The sequence below is a fragment of the Dermacentor albipictus genome, chromosome 2, assembly GCF_038994185.2.
Source record: "Dermacentor albipictus isolate Rhodes 1998 colony chromosome 2, USDA_Dalb.pri_finalv2, whole genome shotgun sequence".
NCBI lineage: Eukaryota > Metazoa > Arthropoda > Arachnida > Ixodida > Ixodidae > Dermacentor > Dermacentor albipictus.
In genome coordinates this window covers 43702639-43727146 of record NC_091822.1, presented here as the reverse complement: position 1 = coordinate 43727146, position 24508 = coordinate 43702639, and the positions used below count along the sequence as shown (strand labels likewise).

General features: G+C 46.1%; 1 protein-coding gene across 2 annotated transcripts in view; it reads left to right on the top strand.

Moving 5' to 3' along the window:
* The window catches only part of gry (trafficking protein particle complex subunit 11 gry), a 158247-nt gene that overhangs the window by 6215 nt on the left and 127524 nt on the right, over nucleotides 1-24508 (top strand). For both annotated transcript variants that reach the window (XR_010567779.2, XM_065445339.2), the window contains exons 3-6: nucleotides 12531-12601; nucleotides 13991-14105; nucleotides 17454-17553; nucleotides 19771-19844. Coding sequence is in view for 1 of the 2 variants with exons in the window: in XM_065445339.2 (XP_065301411.2) it covers nucleotides 12531-12601; nucleotides 13991-14105; nucleotides 17454-17553; nucleotides 19771-19844 (360 nt within the window). In the remaining variant the exon portion in view is untranslated. The remainder of the gene's footprint in view (nucleotides 1-12530; nucleotides 12602-13990; nucleotides 14106-17453; nucleotides 17554-19770; nucleotides 19845-24508) is intronic.

The following is a 24508-nucleotide window of genomic DNA, read 5'->3' as shown; positions in this document are numbered from 1 at the left end:
AAGCTTTACAATAAAGCTGTTATGGTACACAGGTTAAAAAGCTGTTTATTATTTTCTTCAACATATGTTTTTAAAGCCCTTTCCTGCAACGAAGATATTCAGTGATATTTTTGGCTGTTTCTTTGCATATATGTTTCTTTGAAGGAATAAAAGCAATTGGTATATTGAGTCATTTCTGCAGTGAATACTTCTGTAGTGAAACGATGTACAGTGATTGAAAAAGCAATGTTGCTGGGGCCAACTTAAGTTTTTGGTCAGTCTCCTGCTGCTTTCAACTAGATGTGTATTCACACTTATACTCTTAACTGAACTCGTCTTAATGCAATTCTTCTTTCACCTGATTTTTTTATTACAGTAGAACTTTTGTTGATACAATCCCATTATGTACGATTTCCTGGAGTTAATGTTCGTGATCGAGAACAAACACACACACACAAAAAAAAAGGCCTAATACAGTCATGCTTACTTTTTACCCGTTTATCATCATCAGCCTATTTTAGGTCCACTGCAGGACAAAGGCCTTTCCCTGCAATCTCCATATACCCCTATCCTGCACCAACAGGTTCCAACTGGCGCTTGTGCATTTCCTAATTTCATCGCCCCACCTAGTCTTCTGCAGTCCTCGACTGCGCTTCCCCTCTCTTGGCACCCATTCTGTAACCCTAATGGTCCACTGGTTATCTAACCTATACATTACATGACCTGCCCAGCTCCACTTTTTTCTCTTAATGACAATTTCAATATCGGGTATCGATACTACTCTCTTCCTGTCGCTTAACGTTGCGCCTAACATATTTTTTAACAGTCGGTTTACTGAAAGATGGAGGAGATAGTATGCTTGAAAAGCTTACAGCTCATTATATGAAATGTCTCGTGACTTCAAGGGTTCCAGAGAACTGGAAGAATGCCAATGTTATACTAATCCACAAAAAGGTAGACGTTAAAGAATTGAAAAATAATAGGCCCATTGGCTTACTTTCAGTATTGTATAAAATATTCACCCAGATAATTTCCTATAGAATAAGGGCAACACTGGACTTCAGTCAACCAAGAGAATAGGCTGGCTTCAGGAAGGAGTACTCTACATTGGATCACATCCATGTCATTAATCAGGTAATCGAAAAATCCGCAGAATAGAATCAGCCTCTCTATATGGCTGTTATAGATTATGAAAAGGCATTTGATTCAGTAGAGATACTAGCATTCATAGAGACATTACATAATCAAGGAGTACAGGGTGCTTACGTAAATATCTTCGAAAATATCTACAGGCATTCCGCTGCTACCTTAATTTTCCAGAACTAGAAAGATACCTATAATGAAAGGGGTCAGGCATGGAGACACAATCTCTCCAATGCTATTCACTGCATGCTTGGAAGAAGTGTTCAAGCTATTAAACTGGGAAGGCTGAGGAATGAGGATCAACGGCGAATATCTCAAGAGCCTTCAGCTTGCAGATGACGTTGTCCCGTTCAGCAACACTGGGGACGAGTTACAACAAATGATTGAGGACCTTAAGGGGGGACGCGGGTTTTAAATCGCGAAAAATAGCCAAAAAATCGATTTTTTGAAAATCACATTTTCAGTTTCTATAACCCCTTTTCTATCTGATACCCAAATATCATCACTGTAAACCACTTAGAAGTGCTCTAAAAAATTCGTTTTATCAGTCAAGGTGGCGAAAAATCTCGCGGAAATCAAGAAAGAACAGCGTTTTTCACGCCACGATATCTCCGGAACGGCGCGACCGAGCGCCGCCATCTTGGTCTCGTTGGAAAGCGCATTTCTCCGTCTTCAAATTTGCCGCTTCAGCGATCTCCTCCATACAGAAACAAGCGCACAAAAAGCAAATGATTGAAGGTCGTGCCGGAGTCTGCGATTGGCCGCGCCTGCCACGTGACTCCAGCGCGGTTCGCCATTGGTCCGGCGCTCGCGTCGTCTGCTCGGCTCTTTGCACCTCGCGAGTTTGATGTCTCCACTCGCCGTAATCTCGACGTGTCAAAACGGGCGCTACGCGGACATCGCAGTAGCGTGGCCGATCCCTGCACTTGTGGACGTTTCAGACTCGCGGCTAAGCATTCCGAGCATCGGCGACGCGGACTTCGCAACCAACATTCACGCGCGGAATCCTCGGACATGCGGCTAAGCCTTTCAGCACTCGGCGTTTCGAATTCGTGACAAATTCGTATCGAGCACGCAATCCTCGGAAACGCGGCTAAACATTTCGCGCATAGGGAGTCTCCGACTCGGCTATCATGCACATCGCGCGCGGATTTCTCGGACCCTCACCTAAGCCTTTTGTGCATCGGCGCCTCCGACTGCGCGAATAAGCGCATCGAGTGTCGACTCCTCGAGCCCGCGGTTAGGCATTTCGCGCGTCGGCACCTCGGACTGCCCGAATAAGCGCATCGAGGGTCGACTCCTCGGGCCCGCGACTAGGCATTTCGCGCGTCGGCACCTCGGACTGCGCGACTATGCACATCGCGCGTCGGCTCCTTGTATCTGCGGCTGTGCATTTCGCACATCGGCACTTTGGACTCGCAACCGAGCACATTGCGCGTTCACTCTATTATCATATTGTCACGATAGCTCGTAACAATATCTATCATGCCACCCCTTCATAAAGAGAACCTCATCATGAGCTCTGTTCACTAGGCCCCTTGGGCTGGCACACACCTGGCTGCAGAAGTGATCGAGGCATCATACAAAAGTAAAATTCTGGAAAGCACCTAGCAGCTGCATATCTATCACTGGCTCTCTGATCCTAAGTTCCACAGCCACTGTCAGGTGAAGATGACTTGGAAGGCTTACACTCAGAGCCTTCATTCAGTAACATGGTCAATTATACCAAATGAAAAAATGCCTCACTGATTGTAACGGAGACTGCTATCAATCAGAGAGCCTGTATGTACAACACTGGAACTATATTCATGCCCACACAGAGTTCTACACTTCGGTTTGAAACCCAGGCACTATGCTCTTTGTAGAGCATGGTGCCTAATAAAGTTTCTTGTGCTAGTTCAGTGGCCAGTGTGCTATTATTTTGATAGTGTGCAGTCACACATTTAGTATGGCCATTCTTACAAAACATAGAGCTTCAAAATGGCGCCATTTGTATTGCTGTAGATTCACTTCAGCAAAAGCTACATTTGTTTGAAACTTCAAATGCGTTTATTTCAGTTCGATGTTTTTGCACACTGTACTCCGCCTTACGGGTGTTTTTTCTAGGTTGTCTTTGGCCAAAAATGACAAGGGTGGTATCATTTTATTCGTATTGAAATGAACCGTGGGGTGATGCTATTTTCATTACTCTTTCACCGTCTTGAAAATTACATTCAGGTATAGTACTCGCTGCTAATTAGAAAAAAAATGTCATAATAAGTGCAAGATTGTTTTCTTGTCTGCAAAATGCTTCCAAATGAATAAAAATAGCATCACCCCCTACAGTAGGTCTTTAGCAATGGTGTCATGCATTTAGTTTTTGGTTTAGCAAGACGGAATCATCAAAAAGCCCCGTAACGAGTTTGAAATTAATTTGACTTCAGACCTCAATATTTTTAGAACTGCTACAGCTATCGAAAATCTAATTACAGATCTGAAATCAGCACGAAAAATTACCCCAGACAGTGGAGTTTAATAAAGATTCATCCATAAATAAGAAAAAAATTTTTAAGACCCACTTCCCCCCTTAACAGAGAAAGTGTAAGAGTGGGGTTGAAGATCAATATGCAGAAGACAAAGATAATGCTCAATAGCCTAGCTAGGGAACAAGAGTTCGAGGTCATCAGTCAGGCTCTAGAGTCTGTGAAGAAGTACATTTACCTAGGTCAATTACTCACACGTTACCCTGATCATGAGATGCAAATTTACAGAAGAATAAAAATTGGTTGTAGTGCATATGGAAGACATTGTCAGATCGTGACTGGAAGCCTACCACTATCACTGAAAAGAAAGGGGTACAATCAGTGCATTCTACCGTGGGTAACATATGGGGCAGAAACTAGGAGCTTGACAAAGAAGCTTGACAACAGGTTAAGGACCGTGCAAAGAACGAAGAATGTTACCAGTTTATACGTTCCTAGAAAACGCAATGTTTTGGGACCAACGTTTAATACATTGGCAGACTGTGATTGTATGATATGTTTTCAGGCCGCTAGATCCCATGTTAACAAGAAAAGGCCCGACGCACATGTGATTGAAAACAGTCACTGCCTGTCGCAGCAGCTTCCCCACAATACTCACCGCCTGTCTCATGTAAAAACGCCTGGGCACATTTGGTTTCCTATTCTGGTACAAGCAAATCTCCTCCTGGGTCATCACACGTCACATTCACAGCTATTGCTGCCAACCTTTCCGCTATAAGCATCTTCACCTATCTGTTTCACAATACGTTGAGCGTAGTGCCATTGGAAGCGTACTGCACGCTTTTAATAGGTTATAACCCAAATGCGGTGCCGTTCCTTACTGCAGGTGGTGCGAAGTGAGCACCATGTTTCGTTCTGGTGGCATAGTATTCCAGCGTTGTCCAAGAGTTCAATTTCATTTAGGTTTCTTGTTGCGGTTTTATAAACTACGGAACAGGAAAATGACAGTGGTTGCTCCGGTTGCTTGGGCCCCACCAGATCGATGTGCAGCGTTGCCTTCTTGTGCCACGATTTGAGTCAAGTGGGCCACGAGGCTGAATTCAAGACATGCTAACATAAGCTTGCCGAAGCCACAAAAACGACAATGATCATATTGGGCTCCACCAGCTCCGCGCATGTATTGTGCTGCAGCGATTAGCGCAATGTTTTGCATTGCGTACACGATAATTGCAGTTGAGTCTGCAAATTTTTTAGTGGCCTGGGATTGTGTGTTTTCTCATTTAGCACATTTTTTTCTCAAATTGTTTTTCTCAGACATATGAACAAAGCTCTAATGTAGTTATTTTTTATTGCTTAACTTTTAAGTGTCCCCATAGTAGTTCTTAGTAGTTCCTGCTTTCTGAGGAAACTGGGCCCACCATGTTGTTACGTAGGAAGACGCAGACGAAATGCTATATACAAGTATATTTTCAAGGAAATACGCCGCACTTGGCCAAGAGGCAACAGCCCGCGCTAGCCTCTAATCGTCGTCATCGTTGTCTTCACACTGCTCGCCTCTTCGCCATCGCAAATACTGTTCCGTAGCACTACCCCCAGCGGCAAAAGCGCCATCCCGGAGCGATTAAAGGCCGGACTCGGAAGCAGTGTAGTAGGCATTGAGCCTATTGACGTGCACGACATCACTAGATGCCAGAGTAGAGAACGAGGTTGAACTCACAGAAGCAAATTCGTACGTCACAGGCTTCATCAGCAATGCCTTTGAGGATGTGGGAAACCCTTTCTGACTCAGTCATGTGTGCGTCAACTTTGCAGCACAGAGCCAAGATGTCCTGAATGTACCTGACATAGGGCTCTGTGGACGTCTGCACACAGCCTGATAACGCCTTCTGTGCTTTCAAGTTGGTAGCCGTAGGCGTTGTCGAGCAAGTCTCTGAGCTTTTGCTTAAGCGAATCCCAACTGGTTAGCTCATCTTCGTGTGTCCGAAACCAAAATTGAGCTGCGCCACCGAGGTAAAAGACTACGTTGGCGAGCGTGATGGTTATTGCGGCTGGCTGTTCGTAAAGGCTAATCCAGTCCTTGACGTCTTCCCCATCTTTGCCCGAGGATACGCCAGGATCACGGGGAGCGGGGAGAGCGATGTAGGTCGTCTAAGTGGCAGCAGGTGTCGGAGGTGGCTGAGTCGAGTTGTCATCGCCAGGAGCCATGAAGGAAGGTTCGACGTACCGTCTACTGCGAAGCTCCGTGACAAGGTACAGGGAACGTCCACCTCCACCAGATATGTTACGTAAGAAGATGTAGATGAAAAGCTATGTACAAGTATATTTACAAGGAAATGCGCCGCATTTGGCCAAGAGGCAACAGCCTGTGCTAGCCTCTAATCGTCGTCATCGTCTTGACACTGCTTGCCTCTTCGTACTCGCAAATACTGTTCCGTAGCAATATTGATAGCACCTGTATACATGTGTAGACCCTTTTCCATTTGGGTCACCTCTACTTCTAGGAAGAACCAACAGTAGTACCTCTACCTGTTCCCTATCTGTCACAGCTGAACACTAACCCTCCTTCCGTCACCTCACTTTGAGTTCCTTTACTCTTCTATATGCACTGGCTTATTCTCCTTCTTCTCCCTCATTGTGGGAGGCGTGGTGAAGGAAGAAGCCCACGATAGCCAGGTGTCTTTTTGTATGGCTTTAGCCAGCTGCCATTTTCATCAGATGCGTCAGTTGTGAGAAGTGTCGGTCACCGATGTGGATTTGGTGTGCAGTGCTTTGACGTTACCAGCGTCATGCGATGTGACATCCATCTAGCACGTATTCATGTGTACAGTGAAAAAACAGAAAGTAAAGTTTTGAGGTTGTTGAGTGGCACTAATGAAATGAGAGATTTGTACTCTGCTGTTGGTGGTGAACCAGAAGATTGCGGGCCTCTTCAGGCTGAGTGCAGGAGCCTAATTTTGGGTCGATCCCAGCGGAGTCATTTGATGGATTTCAGAGCAATGACTCAGAGTAAGGCAGCAAATGCATGTTAGATAAAGCTTTTGAGTGAATAGATGGCTGTGCTGTTTTTTCGTTTTTTTTTGTCACGACTGTTCTGCCATCAACTTCAAATTTGCCCACGTCCAAACAAGGGCCCCTTACCCAACCATTCTTCGATTAGCTCTAGCCCAAGATTAGCTTTTGCTTGCTCGGGATTTCACTGCACTGTTTTCCGCATCAATTTTCTGAGGCTACTGTGATATTGGGAAGTCCTGAAAGGCATTGCTGGCACAAAGGATGCACAGTAAGTGCAACTGTATCATGCACGTGCTGCTTGTGCTGTGCTGTAGTGTATTAGCACAATGTGCACAGCTGCTCCTGATCGTTTTACGGGCTGTGATGAGGAAGGAGCCAGAAGTGAGCAACAAGGCCATGTAGCATCCTTGATGAAAATGACCTCGGCTGATGGTGAGATGTGTACATCCCATTATATTTCTCCTGTAAAAAATGCTTGTTAGCTTTGAGATTTTACTTTTCCTGAGCAATGCTTGAACAGGAAGACTTTAGACACAAGGTGATCTGTTCCCTTGTACAAGCATCAAAGGGCTATGTTTGTGCAGTTAATATATATTTAATGCTATTTTGTTTTCCCGTATGCATCTTTGCTGTAGGCATCCTTGCTCTTCTACCCGTAACAATATACCCACCTTTTTCTTCAATGCGTTGAAAGTTGGAGGATATGAGCAATAAGTTATCAGAACTCCTTATAACAAAACAGGTTGTAAAGAACCAATTGATGTAATAACGCAAATGTAATTTCCCTTACAGTTCCCATAGAAAACCATGTACTCAAGATGTTGTTCTAATAGAGCGATAATTTACTATAAGTTTGTATAACGAACTGTTGTTCAGCTCGTAGTGAAAATCTGCCGATATTTTTATGCCAGTTAGCCACTGGTTTGCATGACAGTGCTAATAACTCGTCTGATGCATCATTTCAAAACTTATGCGATCTGTTGCCCACTTTATCTGTCACCAAAGTGGCTGCACTGCTGTATTGGCAGCCATGCCCGCACTCTACCAACACCGCTGACTCCCACACTCTGTACACAGAGCGTGCCTGGTTTTGGTTAATCGTTGTGTGAAGTGCAAACAGTGCTAGCGTGCGGCTCAACTAACCACAGTGTTTCGTGGTTTAACTGTGGCCATGATAAACTGCTTCACATGTGCAGTCAAATAATTTTTTACATTCTGAGATTGTAATTTCCACCGATCCATCTTGTTTTTCATTTGATCTTTTTGTTTCTTTTTGCCCCTTGTCATTGATTCAAATGAAACTGTGTTGCTGCTTTATTGCTAGGATTGGCCCTCGATGAAATGAATGATAAGAATTGAAAGCGAAGTGGGTCATTACATAATATGCTCTCATGTTCTCAGAGATTGCCCGGCTTATCAGCATTTCCTGAAGGTTGCGTGGGAGCTCTTGTGGTATCATGCCGGTGGTGCGTTGCAAGTTTCCAATTTCTTTACTAATTTCGTCCAAGACTTGTCGAATGCCAGCATAAAGAAACACTTTTTTTGTTGTTCAGAAATACATGTGCTCATGTACAACAATGAGCATTATATGTGAAATGTGGGCAGTGCGTATACAGTCGAATCCAATTATAACAACATTCATGTGCCATGCAAATTCCATTGTTATAACTGATAATTGTTATTACTGGGTTGCATGGAAAAAAAAAAGCAATATAGGGGGATGACAGAGCTGTTGTGAGAAAACTATAACAGCAGGGAGGCCAGTGCCCCTCCCCACCACCTTCCTCCATCCGACTGCTGATTGTGTTGACTCTAACTGTTTAACTCGGCTTCCTGTTTGCTCCGATCGCATGTAACAAGCCGTGGCTGCTGACATTTAAGAACGGCACTGCTATAACAACCGCAAAGAGTGTCACGGGCAGCAAGTGACATGCAAGCTACATTGAGACATGGCTTTGGTAAAGGGGCCTTTTAAAAAATGCAAGAAGGTTACCATGGCAGCCTGTCAGCTTAAGAAATTCAGAATAAATGCTGAGGCGAGATCACCACATGCATCTCGCCACATACTTCTCACTGGCTTGCACGAGAAAACCTCATGTTCGTCAGCCTTGCTTGCTTCACGCGAAGCTTGCTGACATTCTTCTCCAAGGCATCCAGGTGCTCCACGTAGTGCAGCAGAAGGTCTCTTGCAAGAATCATCTGCAGGGCATCCTTTGAGGACAACGTTAAAGCAGCCTCGTCATCACTGCCATCGTTCCTGTCACTATCCGAAGCAAGTGCGTTCACAACGATTGCGCGATTGGTTCAAAGTTCTGGTGTTTCTAATGTGTCATCCACACATAGAAACTCTTCAAGTCCTGAAGCATCCCTGTTGACTGCGACCAAAGTTCAGGCATCACCTCGTCGGTGGGAGCTTTGCAGGCTTCGTATAAGTGACTGCTGCCTCGGACAAAGCACACTTTCCTAAGGCAGTTCCATACCGTAGCACTTTCTTCGGACCACGCACCAAAGATAAACTGCACGGCCATCAATAGATTGATCTTCCAGTCTGGTTGCTTCCTGCTTTTCCTTGTGTCCATGTTCATCGACAAGACTAACTTGTTCGGGACGTGGTGATGATACATACCTTAAAATTGGCAATCATACCGGCGTCCATGGGCTGCAAACCTGCCATCATGTTCGGCAGCAGGAAAAAAAACTTCCATGCTTGAGAGCTTAGTCATGGAGTGGTGGGCACTACAATTATCTCAGATGAGCGCCTTCGTCCCCTTAGAACAGCCAATACGTTGATTGAACTCAAAGAGCCGCCACTCACGAAAAAGTTCTTGCGTCATCTGTGCTTTGCAGTTAAGACGTTAGCTTACTGGTATCCTGGTAGCACCGCAGAAGCGGCAGGGATTTTTCGATTTGCAAATGACATAATCGGGGCATTTGTCGCTCCTGTGCATGCTGGCGCACAAAAACATAGTGAGGCACGGCTTGCTGTTTTTGCAGCCCTTACATGTGTCCCCTTTGAGTGCATGTATCTTAGACGGCAACATCTGGAAGAACAGTCCTGTTTCATTGCCATTACCTACGTCGGTGTCAGTGTAGTTGTCGAGGATGCAGGGAGCATATCCTCCACCCACTTCTGTTTCACCTCCATGTCAAGCGAAGCTCCCTCGTCAGTGATGGCTTTGTAAACGATGCCATGCCTCTCTTTGAAGCGCTATACCCTGCCGCCACATGGCTGGAAGGCCACTTTGTTGATGTGTAAGGCAAACTACTTTGCCTTTGTGGCCATTATTGGCCCAGTGATGGGCAAGTTCATGGCACGTGCACCGAGAAACCACTCGTAGAGGGCCTCTTCGACCTCCTTATAGTCACCTTGTCAAACGCAGTTGCATCTGTTGTCTGCCGAGCAGTTATCTTTGTTGAACTTGTCTGCCGAGCAGATGTGTCAATACTGTCGGTTGCAATAGTCTGTACTTCTTCACCAAGCCACACACTCTTTTTACCATGTTTGTAGTCCTTTACGATAGGGCATTTCATTTCCAAATATGTAGCAATGCACTTTCATTTCACCAGCAATGTCACGCATTGGTGATGATCAGTGGGCAGATCAGCCATCTTCCGTTCTGGCAGCAAGTCAAATGAGGTGGAGAAAACCACGTGACCAGGAAGCACTTTTACGCAGCCAACAAAGACGAGCACGAACAATTTAACCCGTTGGCAGACCTGCTCAGAATGAGGGGTTAGCGAGCAATCAGGGAGAAGTGCTGTCAGTGCAGTTGGTGCAGTCAATTCTTGTTTCGGACGAGGACGCAGTACAGAGCTACGGGTGCAGCCCATTCATGTTTGGAGGAGTGGAAGGCCAACAGAAGAGGCCCATGTGGCTGTTGGGCCTGGAAAACAGGTTATATCACATAAGTGTGCAGCAGCTGTTGGGATGGTGGCCGAGGGAGCAATGGGCTTGAATTTTTTTTATTTTTCTTTTGAAGGATTTCACATTCCGTTACCTTTCGGCATGGACACCCAGCAGCCAGACTTTGTTGTAACTGATAATGTGGCTTGGGGGCATCATAGTAAGTGGGTTATTTCATCATTGAAAACATGAAAAAGTTGTTGGTGCAGCAGCTTCTCATTGGTATAACTGATATATTGTTAAAGCCAGCGTGGTTATAAGTGGTTTCGACTGTACAAGGTCGTTGCATTTAGACTTATTCCAAAACTTGGCAAACAGCAGACGATTGAACAAGGTAGAAACATTACAAGCAAGGTACAAGCTTGGTTATGTCCCATTGCCTATGGGACACATTGCCGTATGCCACAAATAAAACCACCTGGCCTAGCTTTTAAAAGACACTAAACCAGCTAAAGACACTAAATCAGGTTATACTTATAAGGCATTCTTCTAGAGCTATATTTCACAGTAAGAGGTCACAGCAATTTCGTAGTAAGGTGTGTGTGTGCCCAGACATGCAGCTTACACTCCATAATTACATAGCATAAACATAACCATTAAATTCTCTACCAATAATAAATTTCCCATCACCAAATTGCATATCCGTCACCACTTAAATGTTAATCACATTAATGGGGATAATCATCTTGGAAGGACGCATTGTTGTGCCTGCTTTTTGTCTTTGGTGTCCGTTTAAACTCTTCACACTGCAAAGCCTTTGGTGGCAGCACTGTGCACTGTGTCTGCGCACTCATTATGCACTGTGCTTAGCAAACACCATCATGTCACACATGCTTTGTGGCAGAAGGCGTTGTGATGGCATGTGGCATGCTGATGTGCAACTACCAGGCACCTGACAGCACTGAAGGAACTGCATGCACTGTAGGCCTTGTAGAATGATGGAATTGCACACCTACACGCAGTGGCACATAGCATACTTTCAGAGTTTCCATTTTCATCGCAACACAGCTTTTGAATAGGAGGAGGTGTTGGGGTGCACATGGGTGTAGAGGACATTAAGGAGTGCACTTATGCATATAGAAGATGAAGCCAGTAACAGTGCAATGAGTTGCCATCCAACGTAGGTTGTGCTCATACCTCCGTCTAGATAATCAACCATGCAGCACTCGCTGCCCTCCTCCTCTCCACAAGGCGAACAGGTAGTGGTGCAGGTGATAGAATTCACATTCAGTAGAACTGTAGACTGTAATGCTAGTACTGATGTTTTAAGAAGGAATTCCTGTATAATAAGGCAGCAGAAACACCATCCTAGGTGCTGTTCTAGTACAGACCAAAACATTGGCACAGCAGGAACACTGGTCTCCAGACACTCGCATTCAAGATGTTCTCACTGTCCCCTTCTGCCCCCCCCATCCCCCCCCCCAAAAAAAAGTTTCTTTCTTGGAATTAGATTTTCATAAAAAGTCCCCTAGTACTTCTTGTAGTTATGGAAGCTAGATATTTTGGCAGGATTACTGTCTAGTTGGGATAATTAATGTACAATTGAAGCTTGACAAACAGTGAGTGTGGACTTCTCAAGTTTTTTTTCCTACTTTAGTGAACTGTGAGTACTATTCATGTTCATTGCAATGGCATACTGTTGTGCAAGTGCTTATAGTATCTAATAATAAAAAGAGTTATTTCATAACAATAAGCCAGAAATAGCTTTTACATGCGTTATAGTGGAGGCTAAACCATCTAACAAACAGAATGCTAAGTGCCAGATGTATCGTGAACATGTCCTGGTTCTCTGGGACAGATGGCTATTCAAAGCCCTGATGCATTCAACAGTACAATGGCGCAAGTCTTTTCACTAGGCGATTGTAATAAACTCTATAGTTGTAATCATGGGGGCAGATTCATATTGCTAGCCAGTATTCGGACAAATGCCAACATCCAAGGAACGTTGATCACAAGTTTTTGTGATTGACAAATGTAAATTTATTGGTGTGGTGCTTCTTCTCTCCCCCCCCTTTTTTTGTTTGTACCAGAGCTAGCCTACAGGGCAGAAACACCAAGGTGGCCTTGGTCCTGGTGCAGAACAACCTCTCCATACCCGTTGGTGAGTGGCATTGCCTTTTGTATCTATCCATAGTTTTCCTGAATAGGCCTGGAAGTGTCAGATGTGAATTTTCTTACATCTCTTGATGGTGCCAGTCTTCTCAAGCGAGTGGCGAACCACTTAGCTTTGCAAAGGGCATTGGAGGCACAACAGATGCCAGCAATAGGTTGGCAGTAGGTCTGCAAGACTTCAGTAAAACAGGCTGGGACTAGTTGGTTATAAAGTTATTGTTACTGCCAAAAACAGTGCGACTATAGAACTAGTAGCAAGGAAAGAACAAAGCAGTATGATACAAACACTCACTCGGAATATAAAAAATGCTGAGACTCTAATCCTTTACAAGGCAGGCACAAGGTGTGGTGTGTCTCATTGCCTGTCTTGTTGCATGACAGGCTGGGTAACATGCTCCTGCTAACCTGCTGCTTCTACGGGACTGCTGTGGCACAGTAATTGGGATGCTGGGCTCACAGCTGAAAAAGCTTGAGCTACCTGGAGATGGAGTTTTAGTAAAAGTTTGACAGAAGCTTGTCTTGTCAGGTAGCGTGTTACAATGTTGAAAAATTAAGGTTACTGACCTATTCAAAAACGTATTTGATGTGTTGGAACCCATACGGGGCTTTTTGTTCGCAATGGAGTGGACACAATCTCATAGTAAGGTTGAAAAAGAAAAATAATTATCAGAAATAATTATTGCAAACAAAGTAATGTCATGGTGCAATCTATGCTCAAATCAGTACTTATACAGGTGACACCTAGCACTATCAACAGGGCCAATAGTACCATACCCTATACACCGAAGAAGATGCAAAACATGAAGGAAAAGATAGCCGCAAGGAAAGGGCATCCTTGATGTTTTGCCTCCTTTTCAGTGTACTATAAACCATGTGCCAACTATCTCAACAACAAGTTTTATTAAACTACCATACCCCAAGCTTATCTCTGCTGACTAGGTCATGTGCTGTGAATATGAACTGACTGGAGCACTGTGTCCACTGCATTATGAGCAATAACCTGTAGCAGTTCCAAAATGTCAAAAGATATTATGCGCGTGTTGAGTACTTGCCAACATTTGACTGGAATCAATACTTCTGCTTGTCAAGAAGGGCCTGCCACACGATAGCGAAGGGTTGAATAATCTTAGGAACTTGAAACTAATCCGTAGCCTTCCGTTACAGTGTCTTTTGTAGCCATGGTGTTGATTTGAGAGGTTCAAATCAATCAATCAATCAATCAATCAATCAATCAATCAATCAATCAATCGAAACATGATTTTACTGACTCGCTGCCTGAGTAGCTGTTGCATGTTGTGTCGCCAAGCGGTGTGGTGAACCACTTCTCCCTGGTTGTCTTGTTCTCTCTTTTTTGCGATGTGCACACGCAACACACCAGGAGACAATGTGCTGGCCACGGAGCGGGCACACGCCCTATGCAATGCCTGTGAGCTCCCGCCAAAGGCCCTGTTTGTTCTGCCCTACTCGGACCACCTGTTTGGCTTTATCCTGAGGTGAGCCACTTGTCCAGTGGGCTGCTCTTTGGTTGAAGTCATTCGACCACTCATTGCTTTGATGAAGGCAGGTCCCCCTTTTCGATGTGTTAACTACAAACGAAGGCTTTCCTCGTTCATCCACTGTTCATCTTCCTGTCAACCCTTGATCGTTGGAAGTAGCCATTCTGCTGTGGTAACACTGATCTATCTGGATATTCAGCTGGACCTATGCTTGAGAGTAATGAACCATTTCTGTATGTGCAATGCTTACGAAATGAAACCCGTCACTTTAGAGCCGACTTACCACCTGCTGTTCGTGTGACATTGGCGAAAAACATCTTCAAGAATGTCAGGTGCCTATAAATATGCATTGACACACTATACTCACATTTGTATGTCTCTCTTTTGTGTGTGTATGGACTCTGATAATGCATTTTCTGGATTAATGTTTTCCTGGCATTTTCTTATTTAGAATGTATGAACAATGTTCTGTAAATTCTTATGTAGTTCTGAAAGAATAACCAACAGCCTAAACTTAGTAGTATACCACAGAATCTCAATGATACAAATCTCTTGTGATGGTAAACAACAAAATGTGGAAATTGAGGGGGAAAGACTTCAATAAATTGACCGACATGCTCAAAATTATCAATTTTCTAATGATTTCTTTTTGTGCCGCTTTAAGACCTTCCTTTATTTCATGGTGATATATTCGAAAGGTATACGCAGCAGAATGAGATAGGCACACTTCTTTAGTGTTGTCCTTGAAATTGGCATGAAATTGGGGCTTTGGGAGGTGCTACCCCCACACTGCTGATCACGCGAGCGCGACTTTCCATTGACAGCGCCGCCATATTGGTATTGCCTTAAACACGAGATTGGAGATTCAGATAGCCACAGAGCTATATTTCTACATGCAGAAATACAGCACTGTGAAAAAATAAAGCAAACGTGAAAACCTGGGGGACTAACTCCGTGATTCATTACTGTAGTCTCGTGTGTACAGGAAGTGCTCCTATTGGCTGATGTGACTTTGAACCACTGTTATCCTTGTTTCGCACACATTTTGGCAGCTGTAAGCTTAGCGCGTTATGAAGCAGACATTTAAAGGTCTGCCGGTTTATCCCGAGTTTCTTTTGTTGCTGTTTCCTAGGTGCTGCTTGATGGTGATAAGGACATGATTTGCCCAAGATAAGGGAATCTGTTTACATTTCTTTGCGACAGCGAAGCTACTTTGTATCGTGCAATCTGACGGGCGCAAAGGTAGAAAAGTTTTGAATTGCCATTGGGCACCGAAGATGACAGAAGGCATAGAATAAATAGATAAGGCTACCCTTGGAATTGAATGCTGCTGATTCTGCTGATGAGAAGATTTTGTTGCGTGTAGTTGCTGCCTCCTGATAAAGTTGGAGGAAGTTTGAAAACAGGCCACAAGCTGCATAATACTGCAGAAAGCAAACGTTCTTGAGTAACTTCTTTTGGAGGGGGGGGGGGGGTCAGGACATGTGGGGTGGAGTCATTGGTGAAGTCTGGGTGGATTGACGAACGTCGCCTTGGCAACAGGAATGCAACTGGCACATCAGCGCAGCCGCTTCGCCAGCCTAACGAACAGCCAGTGTCTACTGGTGCATTGGGGCCTTCTCAACGCCTCCGCTGGGGATTGCACGGCGGCTACATTGTTTGTGTCACCCGCTGCTGTGTGAAAAGGGATTTGTAGCAGTTTAAATTTTGTACAATGGTAAGCTGATAGACTTGGGCCGGGACTTTTGTAAAATTGGTATTATTCCAAAATTTTCATTAGGCATGATTGTGTTGCCAAGATTCTACTTTATTTCATTTTGTAAGCGTGCCTTTAAGACTAGCTAGCATGATAAGGTATGTCCTAAAAGCCTCTTGAGTGTTCTTGACCAAAGCGTGACTACAAATTGGTTTTAGAAGTCTTACTGTTATTGAAATTGCACATGCAAGAGCATGTATATAATCTGTGCAATATTATTGACCTCTGATTGTTGCTGCAAGTGAGGAACCCTTTTTTTTGTACACATGTGGGAGGTCATGCTCTTTCCCATGCTGAATCAGAGGGCGTTACAGGGAGGCTGTTGTTAAACTGGCAAATAGTGTTGACAGATCAGTGGGAAAAAAGGCACCAGTTTGGTTTCATTGCAGGAAAGTTGAAAAATATAAAGAAAAACCTGGCCAGAATAGTGTGCCTTATATTAATAATTCTTTATTTCTGTTAACAACTTGTTGTTGACTGGGAGTGCACATTCATGGGAGCTGGTTACTAGTATGTTTCAAAAGTGAAGATGTGGGGGGGGAGTGAGTTTTAGAAAAACTATTTTTATTCGTCGAAGTATGGTGCTGAGAACTTGTACATATACATATTAATATTACATGCTTACATGCTTGTTCTGAATATGCATTCCATTTTTGTTTATTTCCTTTGGTTCTGATTTTATGTATGCTCCCTTGAAATAATATTTTGCAAAGATTTGCAAACAATCACTTCCTCCAATTTCTCTAAACAGGGTGTCAGTGACTTCTGTGTGACTCTACAAAACCAGTAAGACCAACCTTATTATCTTTGCCTTACCTTGAACAAGGGGTGCGAGACTTCAAAGTTAAGCAACAGAAAAGCATTCTTTCGAGTTTAAACTTCAAAACCTTGCAACTTGTGTTCTTAGTAAGGTAGAGCAATAAGGTTGGTCTTACTACATTCGTTGAGTCATATAAAAGCCATGGATACCCTAGTTAGCGAAACCTAAGGAACAGATATCTTTATGTAATTAAATAGAAGCTTGCATAAAATTAAAACCAAAGGAGATAAACCAAAATAAAAATAAGAATGCATGATTACGTACATGCGCAAGTTTTCAGAGCCATACCTTGGCGAATAAAAACTTTTGAAATTTGTAGTCTCAGACCCACACCTCCCCTTATGTTAGCATAGCTCTTGGCAACAATGACATGTTTCTTGGTCATCACATTAATCCATCAATTTAGGCTGACTCAGTTTTTGCCATTGGTGTCTCTTTAGCTTGAGTCTTTGGCACGGTACATAGTAGGCATTGCAAGCTTAACGTCAAGTTTAATGTTGTGTGTCACTGTGGACAACATTGTCATTGTTCACACGAAGATTTGGAGCATTGTTATTTGTTCTCTGTAGAGCAGGCTAGTGCTTCAGGAGCTGTTCTACAGATGTCTTTAAAGTAACAACAACAACAACGATGACGACGGCGATGATGATGATGAATTTGAAATTTATATTTAACTGTCACTAAATGAGTTTGTGGGAGGACACGTGCTGTTGACATGGGCCACACATGTCGAAAATGCCTTGCCCTCTGTTTTTTGTTGCCAACCAAGGCTGGAGACAGCCTTTTTGGAGATCACCCAGGGCTACTACCTCAACGAGTGCAAGCGGGTTAAGGCTCACAAGGACTTTGCCAACAAGAACACACACCAGGTGAGGGGGTTTGGCTACCAATGTCTGCTAATTTCCGCTAGCATATCTGTCCAGTTTGATGGCACGTCGTGAAAAGTATGGCTATGACAGGCTTCAATCATGTTGTTACAAGGCATGCCACAAGGCCTTGTAACAGTGTGCATGAAAGCACAACCCCAAAGACCCTTGTGTTTTATCTGTACTTATTGTCTAGGTCTTCTCATGGTACAGTATTTGACATGGTTTTAGTAGTGCAAAAATTCAGGGAAAGAAAAGAAAAATAAAAACATTGAAAAAAAGACAGGCACTACTAATTTTATTCGCCAGTTTCTTTTTTCCTTTCCTGAATTTTCGTGCTACAAAATCATGCAGTATAGAAAATGCCAACTCGCCCTCAGAATAAGCTATTCTTCCATGGCACAGTCCTTAGCACTGTTAAGCCCTCATTGCCTGAATTTCACAGTGATAGCTGTAAGCTGTCCTAGTTGCGCAGCGCAAAACATTTTCTGTGCCAGAAAAGAGAACGAGCGTCGAAGCTGCTTGAGCTTCTCTGCTCACCAGTGAGTAGGCTCCATAGTTTAGAAGCCCTCCAGCAGCAGCCGCCTGCTGTGTGCGCCTTACCAGCTGGAGTTTCCAGCATTAGTCTGAGCTTACCAGTGCTGCCTCCTACTGGTCCTGGGTGAGGTGGGGAATGCATCGAAGGTTGGGCCTGTGATGGCTGTGTGATGTAGAGAGGCACGTTCTAGCCATTGCTGGATGAACTTTTTCTCTTTAAAAGTTATTGGTTGCATGGATCTGCAGATATTTACTCTAACTGATGCTGAATGAAACATTGCAAGACTTTCTGCACCTGGCATTGTGCCAGCTATTGCGTCACTGCAACTTTTTTTTTTTTTGCCTGAACAAAACATTTCAGTGGCACTTAAAGGTACTTGTGTGGTGGGGACACACTCATACAAATCTGCGAGTTTGTTTTGCATGCTCAGTTCAGTATAGGAAAGCGAAAGCAGGTAACAGCAAAACAAGCCGATGCTAGCCAGAGTCCATCATCAGACAGAAGAGTGCATAAAAGGGTGTGTAAAAAACAAAAGAGAAAGCATTGCTAGAGTCTACTAGATAGATGGAGTGGGTTCAGAGCGGGCACCACGCTGATGCATTCTTTATTGAAATGTTAGTGGTGCCACTGTTACCTTCATCTAAGTGAATGGCCCCGCACGCTGGCCGGATCCGTGTCGCATCGGAGATCCTACTGCAGCTGCATTTAGCTTGGTATAGGCATTTTTTCTTTGCTATATCTAGTTTTGCTACTTGGTGCAAAACAGTAGTTCCTTTGCTGAGGTTTTCGCATCTGTCCATGTTACCAGAGAAAATATTGCCCATACATCATGCAGACGGCATCATTGAATGGTAGTGACAAGCGTGTAGAATATTCGCTCTCCTGAGAAGTACGCATCAGGGCACAAACAGCGTGTGATTTTATTCTACACCAACGTGTTGTAAAAATAGGGGAGGGAGAACAGTGAGAACAATGCAAGCACGGTGGCATGTGGAGCAGACAGCGGCTGAGCCCATGAGCTTGGCACAGACAATCGGCACAGTCGAAGTCACCAGAACTTCAGGATAAGGTGACGGCCACATTATTACCATTTTTTGTATTACTCTCGGAACTAACTGCAGCTTCCAATAGACCCACTCCGCCATTCTAGTATACTCAAGCACTGCTACCTCACAAATGACAGCTCTGTTGCTGACACTGCCTTCTCACATTTCATTCTTTTGCACTGTCTTGCCTAATTATGGACCACTCACCGTGCCTCAACATGAAAGCTAGGGATGCATGGTCACACTTTGCATATAAAACACAGCCGTTTCTCGAATATCTTTTTATGCCTGCCAATCAGCTTAAACAAAACTCCTGTAATGCTGCACTTCTCATGTTTCATGTCCCCTTTAGACATCTCATGCTACATTATGGGGTTAATGATGCAGTCAAACACTTTGAATCTGGCAATCACGTTAATGAATAGAACCAGAAAAAAAGAAGGGCTTAAAAAAATTATAATAACTAAGCTGGAAAAAGGTCTAAAGTTTTCCAAACAGAATTTTAAGCACTACCACTTATTTTTCCACTTTTTCTGAGCCTGTTATTCTATGGGTTGGTGCTCAACACACCAGCATTAATTACTGATCTGGTGAGCACATCTTTTACTCTTCTGTTACCATGTTTGTCTTGTGCAGCAACTCCTGATTCGTCACCAGTTCAAGATTGCATTCCTGCATGAACTGAAACAGGACCCAGGTGTTGCTATTCGGTGAGGAACATCACCTCAACTTGCTCTGGTCACCACCTTACAAAAAATTGACAAGATATAGCTCTTGCTTTTTGACTTGGTATGCAAATGTTTTGCTCATTCACAAGGGCTACGGAGATGCTGAATCTACAACCATTGATGATAAAAGTAGCAGGTTTCTCTGTGCACATAGTCTCTGCCAAAACCTTTTGTCTTCAGCTTTACTTTAACATTTCTTGATTCAGAAGTTCAAAAATAGCTGCTGTGAAGCCATTTGTGTGCACACTGTCGGGGAGCTCGAGTCCCTTGCATATTTCTTGCTGACATTTGTCTTTCCTGCATGGTGTTCGCACCTCCTGAAGTTTAGCTTCCCTGTGTGACAGGCTCATGATGTTGGAAGTCAGTGCGCCAGTTATACAGTCGCGATGAGAGATGGTGCTTGTATTCCAATACAAGCGACGCCTGATGGCATGGATAACATGGGCGAAAGAGGAATAAGTGCAAGGATCAACCACGTGCTTGTTGGTGTTCTTTTTGTTGGACTGTCCCGCAAAAGGGTTCTCATTCAGGTTCAGAGAGTGGCACCGGCATGGGCTAGCATAATTGTTCAGATGTGCTTCTGCTCGCGAGACTGCACCCCATGAACAACTTGGTCTTCAGTGTTGGTTGTGAGTGAACAATCACTCGGTAACCTTGCATGGAAGCTGACTTCCTCGATTTCTCGGCATCTTCTATTGCAGCACTACTTCCTTAAACCCTGGCTTTACCCTTGAAGGGAAACAAAACTTTGCCCACCGTGCCGAACTCATGCTCCTGTCGCAATACGCAGTTGGGACCTTGAGGCTGTAAACACTGTGCTATTGCGCAGCTGACCGGGAGGCTAGCTGATCGCAAAGCGAGGGCGAATTATTTCGGGTAGATGCCAATTTTTCCCTTTCATGTATTTTCCTCCATCTTGCAGGCTTCTGTAGAACTGATTTGCCCATCTCGGGGGTTACGTCCATGCTGTGCCAGCCTGTGCAGCCGTGCACGGTAGTGCGAAAGATTAGTTGCATTCATTTTACTCTCTATCTGTGACGCACTGCACAGCCGAGTGCAGCTGGGCATGGCCTTTGAGATCTTCCCAGTGCAGTGGATCCTGGTCCTGGTCCTGGTCCTGGGTTCGAGTCCGGGTCCAGGATGAATTTTCTTTAACTGTGAGGCTTTCTTTCTGAGAAACGCATATGGGTTTCCTTTGTAGCCCTGTGCTACAATTCGAGTGGATGCCAATTTTTCCCTTTCATATGCTTTCCTCCACCTTGCAGGCTTCCGCAGAACTGATTTGCCATATTCATTGCCCCAGTGCGTCGAATTGTCGATTAAATCTCCCTCGCTCTGCGATTGGCTTGCCTCCTGGTTAGCTGAGATGGTAGAGCGGCCGCCTCCGAAAGGCATTAGTCACGGGTTCGAGTCTGGGACCATGATGAATTTTTCTTCAACTGTGAGACTTTGTTTATGAGAAACACATATGGCTTTCCTTTGTAGCTTCATGGTACAATTCGGGTGGATGCCACTTTTATCCTTTCAACCCCTGAGATGGTGCCACGGCGATCTCAGAGGCCACACCCAGCTGCTCCTGCCTGCCTGCGTGGTATTCCATGCCAGTTTACTAACTCTAGACCAAAAGCAGGGTGATAAAAGTGGCAGCTGCAATTTGTGGGGAGCACCCGCCTCCATTTCCTCCCGCGTACCCGCGTCGTCCCGTTCGCAAGTGGCCGACGGGTCGCGCCGGCGTAGACGGGAGAGAGGCACTACGCGCCCTCCCCTTCTCCGTCGCTCTGATGACGCGCGTACCCCTCTTCCACTACGCGGCTCACGGGAAAGGGAAACATCCGGCGGGCGAGGAGGACTTCCCCTCGCAAAAAGGTGAAAAGGCATAAAAGCGCTCTACCGGGAGAGACTCGCTCTCTTGGGACGCCGACGCCTTGGACCGCCTGCACAGCACCTGCCGCATCCCGTGAGTGACCTCGTTTGTCTGACCCACCCAGACAACGAGGCAATGCCTTTTACTACTTTTACTGAGAGGACGTCCCTCTGCGAGTGTTTGATATTGCTAATAGCAATAAACATTGTTACCGTTGACACCGCTGGTTGCCTTATTTGTCCGAACCCGGCGTAGCCGCGATTCCCGCACTACGGGTTGGTAGTACCACGGAGCGACTGCGTGGGGCTAGATCCGGAGCTCGCCTTCAGCCCTAGCCGCATGCAGAGTGGAACCCCCACATTTGGCGCTACCAACGTGGATCGAATTCGGCAACACGGCGAGTCTTCTGGTGTGTGTTGGCGCTAGGACTACCCACGTTTCAGCGAACAATGGCGGCTGGCTTGTCTGACCTCTCAGATTTGTTCATGTTGTCAACTGTAGCGACGCAAAGTGAGCAGCCTATTGCTAACGCGGCGGCAGCTGCTGAACAAACCAGCAGCTTTGGATTTGAGTGTTTCACGCGGAACACTCAGGCTAGCGCGAATGCCACGTGGGCAGAGGGTAACCCCAATACGAGGCGTACCCCGTCGGGCCCCTCGCCGCATCGTGACGCGGACACAGAGGCGCACATGCCACTAAATAACTCAACCCCGACAGCGGAGGCATCCGGCCTTTTGGGCGAGAGTTTGCCGTCTAGCGAGGCAATGCTGCAAAATGCGTTGCAAATCATGCAGAGCTTAGCCGGCGCCCTACAAGGCACAATGCAGGCCTCGTCGCAGAGCGAGCGACCACGGATTAAGGTAGACATGCCTACCTACAGTGGGTACCACGATCGCACGAGTGCGAGCGAGTACCTCGACCGTCTACTGTATTACCAGCAGGCAACCGGGCTTTCAGACGCCGAACTCGTCGCGCGCGTGATCCCGGTTTCACTGACCGACCAGGCGGCTCGATGGTTCCGACTGACCGGACACCGATGCCGCACAGTAGAAGAGTTCCGCTCGAACTTCCGCGAATAATTTCTTCCGGCCAATTACGAGTGGCGTTTGAGGAGAGAGCTGCAGCTTCGTACCCAGCATCCGGACGAGTCCCTGCTAGAATATGTTCGAGCGATGGACGAACTTTATCGTCTCGCGAACCCTCTCGCCACCGATGAAGAGGAAGTTGAGCGCGTCACACGGCAGGCGCACCCCACTTTCGCGGCCTATTTCAGAGGGCGTAGGTTTGGAGACCTAGAAGAACTCGCCGCCGAGGCGAAGCGCATCCAGGGAGACATTCTCGCGGCGCGAGCATACCGCCCGCCTCCACTTGCAGCGCTGTCACTCGAGCCTCGCTGCGCGTGGAACGGCGGCGCGATCACTTGCCACTCGTCTAGAGTCGACGCGTCGGCATCGTTCGCGGAGCAGCAGGTCCAGCGTAGTTGGGAGTTATCAGACCGCGCTTTGGACCCGTACGCCTACGTGCTGAGAACAGCACCGACTAATGCCGCACTCAGCGCGCCACGACAGGAACGAGAGGCCGATGCGAGACTGGAGGAGCGGCACACGCCGACCGCAGTTCAAGGAGGCTACGGCGGGCCGGAGTGGAGCGACGGCCGCCCAGGCCACCGAGGCTTCAGCAGCCGCTGCTACCAATGCGGCCGACCAGGGCATATCGCCCGAGACTGTGGCCGCACGCCGGGCCGAGGCCGAGCGCGTGGCTCGGAAAACGGGCGAGGCCGCCAGTGATCCACCTTGGGTCCCGTGCGGCGATGTCAAACATAGCCGGTGGTATCGAATTACTTGCGCCTTCGGCTTGTCGTGTAGGAGGTGTTGCGGACTCGCAGGCGCCGTTCATCGAGCTAACGATAGCCCGAAAGAAATTCGCTGCATTATTGGATACCGGAGCAAGCGCTTCATTATTTGGTGACGAGGTGTTGCATCATCTCCGCAAGAACAACATCCGCTTGAGAGATAATGGCACCACCTTCCAACTTGCTTCCGGCACAGCACAATCCAGCGGTGCAGCTAGGTTAGTGATCCGTTGGGAGAAACGCGTCAGGCGACAGTCTCGTACACCTCCCGGGTTTATCAGTGCCTGTTATTTTGGGTCGAGACTTTCTCGTCAAGTCGGGCATCGTAATAGACATCGGCAACGGCGGTTACCGAGAGAACGGAACGGGTGCTTTAAAGCTTTTCGCAAAAGCGCCCATGGCAGCGGAGACACGACAGTCTCCGGGCGCAGCGCGAGTGGGCCACACCCGGCCACAGCCAAGCGAGCGAACCGCAATCGGCGCAGGCGAGGAGAGAGACACGGTGGCACAACAGTGCGCCACTATTCTGCGAGGAGTAACGCACCCGCTTTTGTCAGAGGTCAATATGCCGGAGAGAGAACGGGCACGACTGTCGTCGCTGTTGTACGAATACGACGCGATTTTCACTGACCGTCCGGGCCGCACTACGCTAGTCAGGCACAGGATATACACGGGTGACGCTGCGCCATGGAAATGTAATCCTCGGCCGATTAGCTTGACTAAGCGAAAAGCACTTGATAGCACCTTAGACGAACTCATCGACACAGGCGTGGTGGAAAGGTCAAACAGCCCATGGGGCTTCCCAGTAGTTCTAGTCCCGAAGAAGGACGATACCTATCGCCTTTGTGTAGACTACCGCAGGCTGAATGAGGTTACGAAGAAGGATGCGTACCCTCTACCCTCCATTTCCTCTTTAGTGTCTAACCTAGG